The 16,471-nt window shown below is 43.2% G+C and overlaps 1 protein-coding gene across 3 annotated transcripts in view; it reads right to left on the reverse strand.

Moving 5' to 3' along the window:
* Window positions 1–7,829, reverse strand: part of Mfsd14a (major facilitator superfamily domain containing 14A) — a 34,850-nt gene extending 27,021 nt beyond the window's left edge. Inside the window, exon 1 of one of the 3 annotated variants that reach the window (XM_052731375.1) lies at window positions 7,584–7,827. In XM_052731375.1, the coding sequence (XP_052587335.1) occupies window positions 7,584–7,667 (84 nt within the window). In that variant the 5' untranslated portion in view covers window positions 7,668–7,827. Of the gene's footprint in view, window positions 1–7,583 lie in introns of all 3 variants that reach the window. The other 2 variants (XM_052731374.1, XM_052731376.1) reach the window with 2 other exon arrangements.
* Between the last annotated feature and the right edge of the window lie 8,642 nt (window positions 7,830–16,471).

Genomic DNA, 16,471 nt, shown 5'->3' on the forward strand with positions numbered 1-16,471 from the left:
CAACAGAGTAAACATAAATAAGGCTAAATAATTAACAAGTGTACTTTAAAAATCTAACAAAAATTAGATTTCAATAAAATATATAAATCATTTTATTAACTGTAGCTCACATCCTTTAACAGGGGTGTTATTAACTATAACTACTTCACAGAAGATAATGATTTAACAATAACAGGATGTATTCTGAAATGTCACAAGCTGATTTTAATCCAACCATCTTTCTTTTCCTCTGTCTCTTTGAGACAAGGTTCCACAGAGCTCAAGCTATCCTGGAATCTGCTGTGTAGCCCAGACTAACCCTCTACTTTACAACCCTCCTGCCTCACCCCCTGAACAGTGCCACCATTCTCAGCTTTACTTCTTAATTTTAGAAACTTTAACATAGCTACCGTGTCTTTATATGCAATAAAACAGAGCTAAATAGAGCTACAATTTTGACTGCTACATGCTGACCCTTCAAAACCAAATTCACCTGTGCCGTTACTGCTTTCATTGGTGAAATGGCAGTCAATAGATTACACAGACGTAATCTAACACACAGTAACTTACTCTACAGTTACTCATGCTGTTCTTAAACAGAGCTACTCTTCAATTTGAATACTAAACAGAGGAAAAACTATAAAGTGTTTCTACTAAAATCCGAACAAGAAAAGGGTGTCTCCTTCCTTCACCTCTTTAATATAGTGCTTGAAGTCTTAGCTAGAGTATTAAGGTAAGCAAAAGGGATAAAAATAGGAAAGGAAAAAGTCAAAATATTCCTACTTGCAGATTATATAATTCTTTAAATTAGGCCCCAGAGGCAAAACTCAGTGCTGATAAATACTTTCATTAACATACAAAAATTAGTAACCTTCCTATTTATAAATAATAATGTTCTGAGAAAGAAAGCAGGAAAACAATTCCATTTACTATTGTCTTTAAATAAATATATAAAGCTGGAGAGATGAATTAGCAAGTAAGATTACTAGCTGCTCTTGCAGAGGATCCAGGTTTAATTCCCAGCACCCATATAGCAGCTCACAACCACCTGGAATTCTCAGGAGATCTGGTGCTCTCTTCTGTAAACAAATTGCTAAACATTCTTATCAATAAAAAACACGGAGCCAGAAATTGGGGTTAAAGCTGAGAAATCAGAGGAATAGGACAAGCCACAGCCAACCTCACCTTACGGACCTTCAGTCTTCAAAGAGACCTACTTCCTGTATATTCCCTTCTGTTCTGCTAACTCATTTCCTCTCTCTGCCCAGCTCTGTCACTTCCTGCCTGTCTGTACAGACCTCCAGACCTTTATGGTTAACTAGTGTTGGAATTTAAGGTGTGTGCCACCACACCTGGCTCTGTTCCCAGTGTGGTCTTGAATTCACAGAGATCTAGACAGATCCCTGCCTCCCGAGTGATATGATTAAAGGTGTGTGCTACCACTGCCTGACTTCTGTTTACTGTAGTGGCTGGCTTTTTCCTCTGATCCTCAGAGAAACTTTACTGGGGACACAGGTAAAGTATCACCACACTCTTCTTGCCTCTGAGGACACCAGGCAGGAATGTGGTGCACAGACATACATGCACGTAAAACACCTATACACATAAATAAATGCCTTGGAGTAAACATAACTAAAGAAGTAAAAGAAATCTATAACACTAGAAAAGAGAATGGCACCTCATGTTCACAGATTAGAATAATTAATATTGTGAAAATGCCCATCCCATAAAAAGCCATCTACAGGATTCATCGCACTCCCCATTAAAATTCCAGTGCCATTCCTGAAACAAGAAAGACCAATGCTAGGATATAACAATACCTGATCTCACACTATATGACAGAGACACAGTTAACAAAAACCAGGCATGGAGTTACACAGAAATGAGAGCCCAGGAATAAACCCACACAGTTACAGCCATCTAACTTCTGACAGATCCATAAAAATGTGTATCGGAGAAAGGAGAGCCTCTTTCACAGACGGTGTTGGAGTTCCAAATCTAGAAGAATGAATCCCTAGATCTCACCTTGCCCCAAAATCAGTTCAAATGGATCAGAGACCTGAACCCAAGACTGAACCCTCCAGGGAAAGCACTTCAACACAGAGGTGTAGGCAGGGATTCTCTAAAAAGGACACCAATAGCACAGGGAAAAACTGTCAAGAACTGATGAATGGGTTTATATTAAATTAAGACGCTTCTGTACGGCAAAGAAAGAATCACCAGGGTAGACACAGCCTAAAGAATGGGAAAAAATCTGACAGATGAGTAACATGTAAAATACACAAAGAATTCAGAAACCTAAACAGTAAATCTGTTGTGGGATATTTGTACATGGTGTGAAGATGTGTTGCTGTGATTGGTGTAATAAAGAGCTGAATGGTCAATAGCTAGGCAGGAGAGGACAGGCAGGACTTCTGGGGACAGAGAGAACTCTGGGAAGAAGAGAGGCGGGAGACTCAGGCGGGAGACACTAGCGAGACCAGGAGAGGAAATAGGAGATGCGATATGGAAGAGAGGCAATGCCATGTGGCTGAACACAGATTAATATAAATGGGTTAATTTAAGTTATAAGAGCTAATTGAGACAAGACTAAGCTAAAGGCCAAACTTTCATAATTAGTAAGTCTTCAAGTCGCTATTTGGGGGCTGGTGATCCAAAGACAGTTTGACAAGAAAGATTACTACATAAGTCAAACAACCTGATCAATAACTGGGCAAATGAAACGAAGTCAGTGTCAGAAGATGATATTCAATAAACAAAGGAAAAAATGTTAAATCTCATGAATCACCAGAGAAATGCAAATTTGAACTACATTGAAATTCCATCTCACCTCACTCAAACTGACACCCATTAAGGGAGGGGGGGAACAAACCAAAACAAATGCTGGCTAGGAAGTCACCAAAAGGGAATCCTTCTATACTGCTGGTGGAAATGTAAAGTACTCCAACCACTATGGACATCAGTATGGAGATTTCTTAAAACACTAAAAACAGATCTGCCACAAGACCGGTCGGTCTACCACTCCTTGTTATTACCCAGAGGATCCCACACCAGCACATCACAGACACTTGCACATTAGTGCTTACTGCAACATTGCTCACATTGGCTAAGTTATGGGAACCCAGGTATCCCTTAGTAGAGGAGTGGATAAAGAAAACATAATGTATATACACAGTGCGATTATTTTCAGCCATAAAGAACAACTAATATGGCCAGGCAGTGTAGTGCACACCTTTGATCCTAACACTGGGGAGGCAGAGGGAGGAGGATCTCTGAGTTTGAGGCCAGACCAGTCTACAGAGCAAGCTCCAGGAGTACAAAGAGAAACCCAATTTCAAAAACCTAAAAAATAAAACAAAACAAAAACAACAACAACAAAAAGTAACTAAAATGGTTTGCATTTTAAAAAAGGTACAACTGGAGACATTAAGTGAATGAAATGAATATCAGGAAGACAAGCTATGTTTTCTCTGAAGTATAATCCCTAAACTTTATAGACACACAAAACCATGGATGTATTTATGACATGAAAGTAGAATTAAACTGACCAAAGACTGCGAGATGACAAAAAGGGAAGCTAGGAGTATGGGAGCAATGTCAAAATACATTCCATACTGAATGAAAATGCTGTCACGTAACACAGTAATGGATACAATGCAATAAACATTTTAAAAAAGGTAAAGTTGTATGTCTAAATAAAAAAGAACTTCATAGTCTTAATGTATCCCACATGAACAAAACAGTGATTTTACTTCTGTGCTTGCCTGATTATCTTTTGCTTTCTATTCATAGGCTGACACATTGCTTATTAATATATACTTCACATATACTTGATATATTTGGCAATATTATATTTATATAAATTTATCCTAAATACATGTAATGTAAATATTAAATATATCTTCCATTAGCTTAATAAACTTAATTAACTATTTAAAAAACCAGGGGAGGTATAAAATCTGCCAAGAAAAATATACTAAGAAAATTTTGCAAACACTTTCAGAGTGAACTGATCCAGTTAAAATTCCTGATACACACTGGGGACTGTCAGTTGACCGGAAAGTGCTTGCTTAGCATTTGTGAAAACCTGGGTTCATTTCGAGCAACCTCAACAAAACTTCTCATACATACCGTCACACAACTTAATGTGATTTAACCCTTGTTCTGCACCACTTAAAGCTGCAACAAATAAGCCTCATCTAGACCTCAGAGCAAACTGAATACAATTTCAAGAGAAAATAAATTAGTAACACACCACCATTAGGGTACTGCTTAATGGTAGTGCACCTGCCTAGCATGTGTGAGGTCATGAGTTCAGTATCCAGCACAAGTAAGTTATAACTAGCCTAGTTCATTCAGAAGGATTCATTTCTTCAATTGATAACTATAAATCTACTCTTCATTTTTGCTAAATCACTGGCGACTTTTGGTTTCAACAATGTTAAAATTGGTTGAACAAACTGACAACATTAACCCTAAAAAGGAAAAAGAGAAATCAGACCAATCATTGATCAGCTATTTCAATACTGTTCAGAGATCGTCACAGACTGACCACATAGTCTCATATACCTATCTGCCTCTGAAGGAATCCAATGGGAAAACATCTTTAAAGGCTGAAACTGTAACGTCAAGAGCAATAGCTCTACAACAGTCCAAAACGAAACACACAAGGGAAAACCAAAAGTTAATTTTCCCCTTGAAAAACAACAACAAAAAACAGAGATGGGGTAGAGTCCGGAGGACTGGAAAGAAGCCCCAGTGGTTAGGATCACATATTAGCAGCTCTCCCAGAGGACCCTGGTTTCATTTTCAGCACCCACAAGGTGGCTAACTACCAACAATAACCCCAGCTCCAGGGGATCTGATGGCCTCTTCTGGCCTCCCAAGTCACTGCACTCACATGGTGAGACATACATGCAGGCCAAGCACCGACACGTCAAATAAAAATAAATCTTAATGTTTACAACAGTAGTCTAACTTACATGTAGAGGCAGAAAAGCAATGCCATCTTAAACAAAACTCTCATGTGTATGAGAGAGAAAAAGTATATATATATATCCATCCATCCATCCATCCATCCATCCATCCACCCACATCCTAGAGGTCCAGTGGGACTCAAGGATGAAAACAAAGCTCTTACTCTGGAGACAGTACCAGTGCTCTTAAGAATGGAAACTACATACGGCTTAGCCATTATGAGCACTTGCTGCTCTTGCAGAGGACCCATGTTCAGTTCCCAGCACTCACATGGCAGTGAAAAGTCATCTGCAACCCAGGTTCCAGAGGATGTGACCACCTCTTCTGACCTCCTCAGGCACTAGGCATGCACGTTAAGCACATACATACATTCAGGCAAAAATACCCATAAATATAAAAAGTTTTAAAAAATAATCTTTTTCTTTTTTCTTTCTTCTTGTTTCTCTGTGCAGCCCTGGCTGTCCTGCAACTCAGAGATTCTCCTGTCTCTGCCTCAGGAGTGCTGGGGTTAAAGGCGTGCACCACCACCTCTAGGCTCATAATCTTTCTTTAAAAAAGAAGACTGGGCCGGGCGGTGGTGTCGCACGCCTTTAATCCCAGCACTCAGGAGGCAGAGCCAGGTGGATCTCTGGGAGTTCGAGGCCAGCCTGGTCTAGAGAGCGAGTTCCAGGATAGGCTCCAAAGCTACATAGAGAAACCCTGTCTCAAAAAAAGACTGGAAAGAAAAACAAAGTACAGTAAGATGGGAAAGGACAATGCTCTAAGACTTCAGCCCTCAAGAAAAGATGTCATTGATTTAGTTACCATTAAGACATTACATTGTTACTAGTGAAAAGTGATATTTTGAGTACTAAAGCAAACTATAAATTTGCTGTATCTTTATAAATAGCAAAAAGATTTAAACAAACAAGACCCTCTTCTTGCCAGGCCTGGTAGCACATACCTATAATCCCAGCACTTGGTAGGCGCAAGTGGGATCATAAATTTGAAGTCATTCAAAGCTACATGAGATCTCATCTAACACTAAGAATTTGGAATGAACATACTGTAGGGCTGGCAAAGGCTATGAGTTTGATCCCCAGTATCTCATTAAAACAACAACAAAACTTTTACAGAGCAAACCACACAAAAATCGGTCAAAGAGACAATAAAACTACAATTTAAGAGGTGTAATTCTTAATCTTCCGTTCTTGTCTTTTGCAAAGAATATTGATCTTAAGTATCATCTGGCTTTATAAAATGTACTTCGTTAAAATTGTCTTTCATCAGGCAGTGGTGGTGCATGCCTTTAATTCTTAGCGCTTAGGAGGCAGAGGCAGGCGGATCTCTGAGTTCGAGGCCAGCCTGGTCTACAGGGGTGAGTTCGGGGACTGCCAAGGTTACACAAAGAAATTCTGTCTCCAAAAACAAAAACGAAGTCTTTCTATAGTTCACAACAATATCCTTTTCTCCCAATATAGTTCCTACCAACTTGGTCAAAATGGCTAATCTGAATTCATTAGATCAAAGTAATATTTTAATCAGGTACAGTAACAAGGATCTGAGAAACATCAAACTTTCTTTTTTCAATAAATGTCAAAGCTATGACAACTAATAAATCTGACAGTTAACCGAACCTATTCTAAAATCGTTCCATATGTCCCAAGCTTTCTATATTTTGGCAGTTGGACTAGGCCATGTTCTGAAATGTCAAAAGAAAGTTGTCATTTATTTCAAACTGAATTCAGCAAATCCTCAGTGGTGCCCTACTTACATATTTAGTGCTTTGCTCGCATTGATCGAGACTCCATTAAATTACAAACAAATGGAACGACAGGAACCATGCCTGCAACTTCATGGGAAAGAGACACATCTTATTTTTCCATTCTATTTCCGAACGTGATACCAAAGGATTCAGCAAAGAAATCTCAGCACAACAAAAGTGTAAGCTCGTTTTCCAATTACAAACCCTACGTCCACGTCTGGTAACCCACTGCACGCTGCATAAAGTTTCCTGCGAATAACGACTGTCTAAAAGGCACATTTTTTTTTGAGCCTCAGCCTGCCTGCCTGCCTTTCAAAGAGTCTTTCCCTGATCCTCACGCCACGACAAATTAAAGACTGTTATTTTGAGGCACAAGGTGACGGCTTGTCTAAAGGAGAGTATGTGTAGGCCCCAGGTGGTCAGGTCAGGCTTCCGACGCCGGGAGCGGAGGCGAGCCCACCCCCGGGACAGGGTCACCGAGCCCAGGGCAGCTCAGAGCCGCCGCTCCGGCTCCCGGCGACCACGATGGGACAACGCACGTACCCTGGCCCAGCGGGCCGCGGCGGCGGCGGCGGCGGCCACCCGCCACAGCATATGGAGCGCCAGGCTGCCCGGCCTCCCCGCGCCGCGCTGGGCCTGGCTCGGCAGCCGAGGGGCCGACGCCTCCTCCCCGCGGCCGGCTGCACGTGGGCCGAGGCCGCAGGCTCCCGAGACCCCGCGATCGGCCGAAGAAGTCAGGCCGCGGAGGCCCGCAGGGCGAGACGGCGGCAGCGCCAGCACTGCGGGAAGGCCGGGTGCTCCCGGCCCGGCGAAGGCGGAAGCAGGGGGAAGAGGGAGCTGGGCCCGCGCCGGGGCCGCCCTGCGGCGCCGCACCGAGACTCACCGTGCCTCCGTCTTTAATGATGATCTTTTTGGCCAGCATGATACTGCGGTTCGCGGCCCGTTTCTTTTTCTTCCCCTGGGTCATTTTACCATCCTCGACTCCCGGCGCTGCAGCAGCCACTCAGGGGGCGGGCGGCCCCAGCGGCGAGTGCGGTCCCGCCACTACTGCCGGGCCGAGCCGCTCCGGGCGCACGCCGCCATCTTGAGGGCCCGGCCTGCCTCCGGCGGCGCGTCACATCGTGCGATGGGCTGAGTCGCCCGCCCCGCCCCGCCCCCGTGACGCAGCCACGCCCCCGCAGTCCGGCCCCGCCCCTCAAAGCGGCACCTGCGGAGAAGGCAGGGCGGCGCCCTGGGGCCGGGTGGAGTCAGGTCCCTTGCACTAGCTAGCTGGTTCCTTCTTTCTAAGGTGCTGAGCAGTGGGCATGCTACGTTTCTCCTCGGCAGATGAAGGAACTCAAGTTTCAAAAAGTTATTACCTGCTCATATCTGACAAAGAGTTTCTCAGAAGCTCTAACCAGGCGTACCAAACTATCAGCATCCACAGTCAACTGCTTCCCCATCAAAATAGAACTAAAGGGAACCGAACAGTTTTATGGTCGGTAGCAGGTAGAGGGCTTTATTTTTTTGTTTGTTTGTTTGTTTGTTTTAAGCTGTTGACTGAGTCTGATGCTCAGCTAGGTCATGCTGGCTTACAGATCCCCCTAGTCCCAGGACATTTTACCAGCCCCCTCCCCCAGCCCTGCCTATCTAAAGATATATCACACTTCGGAGGATTTTGTTTAAAGAAATCAGTTTGACTAAAGGACTATTAGAGCATGAGCACAAGTGGAATATGAAATATCAAGTATTACCACAGTGCTAACTTTTTTTTTTCTTTTTGAGACAGGGGCTCATTATGTAGACCAAGCTGGCCTCAAACTCAGATCTCCTCCTGCCTGCCTCCCATGCTGTGGTCAAAGGCATGTGTCACCATGCCCAGCAAAATTTTGATTTTAGCAATTGTTTGGAAAACCTTTTAAAGTATACCGTCAGTGTTAGGGAGTGGAAGGGCAAGAGGCATGCTGTCTACCCTCCAACTGCCCGATGATAAGTTGGGGACAAAGCAATGGGCAAGCAGTGAACCTGGATGTGGCAAGGTCTATTCACAAACTCACTGTTCCTCCCTGGAACAAGCACATTAGGCTCCTTCTCCTGGCTTGTGGCCTGGTTAATGATGCCCCTCTGTTTTCACAGGGCCAAGCAGAAGTGAAAGTGACTTCAGAGGCTAGGTCATAAAAGGCACTGCATGGTTTTGCTAAGATTTTCATTCACCCCAAGTCAGCGGATGTCACTTGCTATGCCATGGTACTAGAGGGACTACGGAGAGGTCCTGGTGAGGAGCTGAAACCTCAAATAAAGCTTTGTGGATCATCTTGGAAGGAAATCTCTAGGCCTGGTCAAGCCTTGAGCTGACTATAGACAACCTGACTACAACTTTATGATATGGTGATATTTTATTTGTACTGAAATGTGATTTTATTTGTATGTTAATAAATAAAGTTGCCTGGGGGTCAGAGCAAGCCATAGCAGAGCTGGGCGTTTGTGGCACACACCTTTAATCCCAGCAGTTGGTAGGCCGAGCTAGGTAGATCTCTGTGTGGTCAAGGATACAGCCAGGCTTGGAGACACACACCTTTAATCTCAATGCCAACCACAGAAGATCTGGAAGTCTGTACAAACAGGCAGTGAGGAAGCAGTCATGTGGTAGGGTTTACAACCAATGAGAAAGCAGAACAGAAAGTCTATATAAAGACAAACACTCAGGAAGTAGGTCTCTCTTGGCTGAAGAGGCTAGCTGCAGCAGACGGGTAAGGCTCTTAGCTCTGATCTCCTGGCTTTCTTCTTTGCATTGGTTCTGTTTCTTATTTAATAAGACGGTTGGTTACATGTACATTTGGCGCCCAACCTGGGGCAAGAGTTTCCACCTAAAACCTGAGGAAAAAGATTCTAAAACAGAGCTAAAAACAGTTCCTAGTTGTCTCTTTCAAGTTAGCGGCAGCCTGCGTGTTTAAGCTACTATGGCGTGTTCCTGGTGTGCACGCTCAACCTGCAGTATGGCGGGAATGAGGCCTCTGCAAGTGGCACATTAAGCTGCGTGGTAGATTTAGCCTTTGCTAGCACAAAACAAAAAAAGAGGTTTCTGGGCTACAGGCTGCTTTGATAGAAGCATAGGCCCACTATTTCTGAGAGTTGATGGCTCCCAGAGTTGGCGGAAAACGTACCACTGCCATGTTGGGAAGATGAAGTGGGCGGAGCCAGCAGCCACAGTGCCGTTTCAGTCTTGGAATGCTGCAGTTTAAAGCAGTAGGTTCAAGGTAATATAAAAAATAAGCCATGTAAAGATGGCTACCACACAGAGAATCTGGATTATGTTCTCTTTGATATCCGTAACTGAAGAAAAACATTTGATTGCAAAAGCTATTGAGTTATGCCAAAATGTATATTTTAAAGGTACCTTGACTTCAAAATTTGGATGGAAGAATATATTGCCTTGGAAAGGAGGCTCTGCTTTTGTTTCCACAGAAAGCAAGAGGCTATGGATTTGTTCCAGACTAAGATACATCAGGTTTGACCAGCCAAGACCACCTGAAAGGTCTCTGATGACACCATGGCCCAGATGATCCAATATCCAGAATGGTTTAAAGGCAACTGGCTCAGACAACACAGCCTCATGGACTACTCCATAATCCTAAAATTTTCTTTGTGTCCCCATAAGATACAGCATACCCCTCCAGCAGGAAGTAGTAAGAGAAGCTATGCCCAAATTCCCAAATTATATATAATTTTACTACGTTAAGGTTAAAACCTTCCTTTTTGAAAAAAAAAAAGAAAAGGGGAAGTGCTGTGGATATCATTCTGTGTAAATAAAACACTGATTGGCCAGTGGCCAGGCAGGAAGTATAGGTGGGACAAGGAGAGAGGAGAGTTCTGGGAAGTGGAAGGCTGAATGAGAGACTGCCAGCCGCCGCCATGACAAGCAGCATGTGAAGATGCCGATAAGCCACGAGTTACATGGCAAGGTATAGATTTATGGAAATGGATTAATTTAAGCTATAAGAACAGTTAGCAGGAAGCCTGCCACGGCCATACAGTTTGTAAGCAATATAAGTCTCTGTGTTTACTTGGTTGGGTCTGAGCGGCTGTGGGACTGGCGGGTGACAGAGATTTGTCCTGACTGTGGGCCAGGCAGGAAAACTCTAGCTACATTATGAGACCTTCAGCTAGGACCACCCAGCTTAGCCACAGTACCGGGCCAGGGAGGGAGTTCTTTTGGAATGTCTGTCCTGTAAGCACAGGGCTGCGGATTCTACCCCCAACAATGAATAAACCCAGCATGGAAGTGCATGCCTGAACCCTGGTACTCAGGAGGTGGGAGCAGCAGGATGAGAGACTCAAGGACAAATGTGAGACCAGCCTGGTCTCTAAAAACCCTGTCTTGCCGGGCGGTGGTGGCGCACGCCTTTAATCCCAGCACTCGGGAGGCAGAGGCAGGCGGATCTCTGAGTTTGAGGCCAGCCTGGTCTCCAAAGCGAGTTCCAGGAAAGGCGCAGAGAAACCCTGTCTCGAAAAACCAAAAAAAAAAAAAAAAAAAAAAAAAACAAAAAAAAACCCTGTCTTTAAAACGGGTGAGGGGTCGATGTTTAAGGCCACCAAATTTTGGGGCCATTTTTTACATGGCTGTAAATAACTAATGGACAAGGAAAAGGAGAAAGGACAAGGTCCAAGTGAATGTATGTTACTGTAGCTTTTCTGTAAATTTCAAAATAAAAAGTTAAGAGTAAACTTGTTCCTTCTACTTCTCTGACAAGAAACCAAACCAATCTTCATTGGTGAGAGAAGAATATATCTTGACCTGATGAGTAAGAATTTATCACCCTTGCTGGGTGGTGGTGGTGGCGGCAGCGGCAACGCCTTTAATCTCAGCACTCGGAGGTAAAGCCAGGCGGATCTCTGAGTTGAAGGCCAGCCTGGTCTACAAAGTGAGGACAGGCACCAAAACACCACAGAGAAACTCTGTCTTGAAAAAAAAAAAAAAAATCCTTACTTTAAAAATAAAATTCTCACATAGAAACTGTTGAAATCCAATTTGAAGCTGTTGAGAGTAGGACAAGACTTCCTAACTAAATTCCAGGAACTTATTTTGGATGGGTGTAAGGGGCTGAGAAGATTATTGTTGTAAGCTAGATGTGGTGGTACACACCTGGGATCCTAGTATTTGTGATGTAGAGACGGACTGATTCCAAGTTCAAGGCTGGCCAATATAGCAAGTTAAGGCTAGCTATGGGTGGCATGAGAGCCCGTCTGAAAAAAAAAATATTATTGCATGGTTACTCCAACTTTCATAACCTCTAAAAATCATACTTCAGCTATACCAGAGCTACTGGTCAGTTATTCAAAGCTGAGTATCTATAATAATGCTCATTGGCTTTTTTTAGACTAGGGTTGAAAAAGTGTGTCTATATGTTCCCATCGCATAAAGCAACACAACTAGGGTGGTGGTGCACACCTTTAATCCCAGCGCTCGGGGGCAGAGGCAGGAGGATTTCTGTTGAGTTCAAGGCCAGGTCTACAGAGTTAGCTCTAGGACAGCTTGGGCTGTTACACAGAGAAATCCTGTCGCCGGAAAAAAGAAATACCACAACTAAAAAGATCTGACAGGATAGAACTGGCGGTGGGGGGAAGTGTGTAAAAGTGCTCACTGAATTCAGGCACACACACAATTAGGTGAGGGTCAACGTGAAGTAGAAGCTTAGACAACAACAAAAGGAGCCCTGGAAACAGTGAATAGGCGTAGAGGTGATCACTAAGAATGGACAGACCTCCTCTGTAAGGAAACCTTACAGAACAGAGAACATGATCGTGAAGAAAAAAGCCACAGCAGATGTACTGGCATACATATGTTCACCTTTCAGCAACAGAACTATAAACTGATGGAAATTATTCCCCACAGAAGGAGCTTGAGAATGGAGTTATGGAGACATGAGAGCTAAGCGGACTTCTCTATGAACTATGATTTTTCCCTCATATATGTTTAACCTTTGAATCAGGTAAAATGGTTTATATATTCAATAATAAAAGCTTAAGTTTACAAAACTGAATACAAATAGAAACTAGTGAACCTATTTATGTTACACTAATACCCAGCAGAGAAGACCTGAATTCCATTAACCCCCTTGCTCCCCCTCGAGACAGGGCCTCACTGGAGGTCTGGCTGGCCGGAACTCATTATGTAGTTCCAATCCCCCCTAGAACTCACAAAGATCCTCCTGCCTCTACCTGAGTCCTGGAATCAAAAGTGTGTGCTACCACTTACTTTCATATTTACTTTTTTTTTCCCCCCGGAGCTGAGGACCGAACCCAGGGCCTTGTGCTTGCTAGGCAAGCGCTCTACCACTGAGCTAAATCCCCAACCCCTTACATTTACTTTTAAATGCATACTTTGAATATACATCTTTAGTTGACAGGCTACATTCTAATAAAATGCAAATAAATTTTGAATTTCGCAGAGCATGTTTGCCATTAGAATACTGGTACTGTAGTATTTAAACTCATAATAAGACACAAGTATGTTAATATTAGAAGCCAAGTTGTTTCACTGTAAGAGGATAGTCAGATATAACTAAAAATATGATAATAAATCTTAATGCCTGTAATCCCAACATTCAGGAGGCTGAGGCAGACGGAACACACGCTTAAGGCCTACCTTGGCTGCTTGGAGAGCTCCAGGCTAGCCTAGGCTACAATGTGTCTTTTCTAAAAATAAAAACAAAGAAACCTACCGCACAATTCAGTTGGAAATACTGATTGGAATGCATAGTCTTAAGAAGACAAATTGTAGCTGAGCATGGTGGCTTATGACTTTTGAACTCAGAAACAGGCAGGTGGATTTCTGTGAGTTCCAGGCCAACCTGGTCTACATAGTGAGCTCCAGTATAGCCAGGACTACATAGAAAGACCCTGTGTTTAAAAGAATAAAAAAGTAAACTATCCTTGCCTAAGACATTAACTTAGAGAGCTAACTTAGCCTATGACCTGGCTTCAAGCTAAAGAGAAATAAAGTAAAGAAACAGTCAAAGGACATCCACACAAGAAGTAGTACCGGGGCTTCGAAAGGCTTGTCCTGGGGAGAGCAACAGAGATTGGAGAACAGTGTTTTAGACCAAAAAGAAAATACAAACTTCAATTGTATCCTCGTTTAAGCCAAAAATCCATAAAACGCCATTTTTAAGACAACTGGAACTATTTTGGTATGAACTTGATAAAATCTGAGTTGAGTTTTTTTAAGTGTGATCAATGGCTGAGGAAAACAAAGAAAAGGTTATTTTGGAGGTATACACACTGAAAAATTTAGGGGTCGTGTCCTGACCATAGGCGAAGCTCTAAGAGCTGATAGTTGTTAAATTTGGGTGGTATGTTACCCTTTCTGCTTTTATGTCTGTTTCAAAATAAAAAGCTAGTTAAAATTTAATTAAAAAAAATGGGGCTAGAGACATGGCTCAGTGGTTAAGGGTGCTTAGCTATTCCTGAGAAGACTTGAGTCTGGCTCCTAGCAACCACATCTGGCAGCTTACAACTACCAGTAATTCCAACTTCATGGTATCTGACACTCTCTTCAGGTCTCCACTGGCACCCACACTCATGTACACTTATCCATACACAGACATACACTCATATACAGAATTAAAACATCGCTGGGCGGTGGTGGCGCACGCCTTTAATCCCAGCACTCGGGAGGCAGAGCCAGGTGGATCTCTGTGAGTTCGAGGCCAGCCTGGGCTCCCAAAGTGAGTTCCAGGAAAGGCGCAAAGCTACACAGAGAAACCCTGTCTCGAAAAACCAAAAAAAAAAAAAAAAAAAAAAAGAAAGAAAAGAAAAAAACAGAATTAAAACATCTTGAAAATGTTTATGGGGGACAGATGAAATGCCTCAGATGGTAAAGGTCCTTGCTGCCAAGCCTAATGATCTAAATTTGATCCCAGAACCCAAATTTACACCCACAAATTGTCCTCTGAATTCCACATCAAAACCATGGCACCCCCCTCACACACACACTAAATGTTTTTAAGGGGGCTGGAGAGAAGGCTCAGTGGCTAAGAGCACTGACTAGGACTAAGGTTCAATTCCAAGAACCCACCATTACAGCTCACAACTATCTGTATGTAAATTCAGTTCCTCGGGGTCCAATACCTTCTTTTGGCCTCCTTGGGCACCAGGTATGAAAGTGGTGCACAGATCTACATGCAGGCAAAATATCATACACATAAAATAAAAAAAAAAAATGTAATTAAAAAAATTCTTGCCAGGCGGTGGTGGCGCACTCCTTTAATCCCAGCACTCGGGAAAGCAGAGGCAGGCAGGATCTCTGTGAATTCAAGGCCAGCCTGGTCTACAGAATGAGTTCCAGGATAGGCTCCAAAGCTGCAACAGAGAAACCCTGTCTCGAAACAAACAAACAAACAAAAAAACCCAAAAATTATTTTAAATGTTCTGCCAGGTGTGATGGAGAAAGTCTGGCGCCCAGGAGGCTATGGCAGCAGGAAACGTTTAAAGTCAGCCTTTGCTACTACACAGCTTTAAGACAACCCAAGCTAGACATGACGTACTGTCTCAATACTAAAATCAATCTTTAACAATACTATCTTTGTGAGCTGACAGATACAGCCCATGAAATGTTCACATCCACACTAGCACAGTCCATCACAACATGACTAAAGCTACTGAAGTAACAAATGTCACGTGTAGCCAAAATATTTCATAGAAGATCAAATTTAACTGACAAGGAAAATGGAGACCAATAACATAAATAAATGGGAAACGAAATTCTGAAAGATATAAGTCAAAAGAAAGTAGAAAGGAAAGGAGGGAGGGAGGAGGAGAAAAGAAAGGAAAAAGAAGAGAAAGAAGCAGCGAGGGGGATGAGGCGGGTCCACTGCAAGATGCAGGCTGACTGACCTTCAGACTCTCTTGGAGCCCACAGACCTCAAGGAACCCTACTGCCTCAGCCTCCTGAGTGCTTGGATTACAGGGCTGCACCACCACATCCAGCTTGGGATGTGCTTCCAGCAAAAGAGGCATTCCTTTTTCAAGACTGCTTTTTGGACAGTCTCAGTACATAGCCCTGGCTGTGCTATAACTCCTTATGTGGACCAGCATGTCTCAAACCCAAGAGAACTGCCTGCCTCTACATGCCACCATGCCTGGCAAACTTTTTATTTCTTCCTTTATTTTTTTCTTTACTTATTCATTTGAGACAGGATCTCACTATGTAGACCAGGCTGGCCTCAAACTCAAAGAGATCCATCTGTTTCTGCCTCCCAAGTCCTGGGAATAAAGGCATGTGTCACCATGCCTGGCTTTCAGGATTTTAAATTGTGTGTGTGTGTGTGTGTGTGTTTGTGTGCGCGCGCGTGTGTGCGTGCGTGCGTGCGCAAGTGTGCATGTGGGTATATACACACGAGTACAAGAACTGGTGGAGAACAGAAGTCTCAGATCCCCTAGAGCTGGAGTTATAGATGGCTGAGGGCCTCCTAATGTGAGTGCTGGGAACGAAATGTAGGTCCTCTGGGATAGCAGTAAGTGCTCTTAACCATTGAGCTATTTCTCCAGTCTCAAAAGAAACACTCTAACACAGAAAATAACACTGGAGTTTCAGTTAGTGCTTTTCATGAGAACTTAGCAAAAATACCTTTGTTTGTAAACTACTGAGATGTTATCCTTTCTGGGCTCTTCGAGTATTCCATGTGTGGCTACATCAGGGTAGAAGTGAGGATAAATGTGGGTGCATGTCACAACAGAAGCAATTACACTCAGGCAGTGAAGGAAAGGTCCTGAGTAACTACTGAACCTGGC

Source organism: Peromyscus californicus, unplaced genomic scaffold (assembly GCF_007827085.1).
Source record: "Peromyscus californicus insignis strain IS unplaced genomic scaffold, ASM782708v3 Scaffold_9__1_contigs__length_137607984, whole genome shotgun sequence".
Taxonomy (NCBI): domain Eukaryota; kingdom Metazoa; phylum Chordata; class Mammalia; order Rodentia; family Cricetidae; genus Peromyscus; species Peromyscus californicus.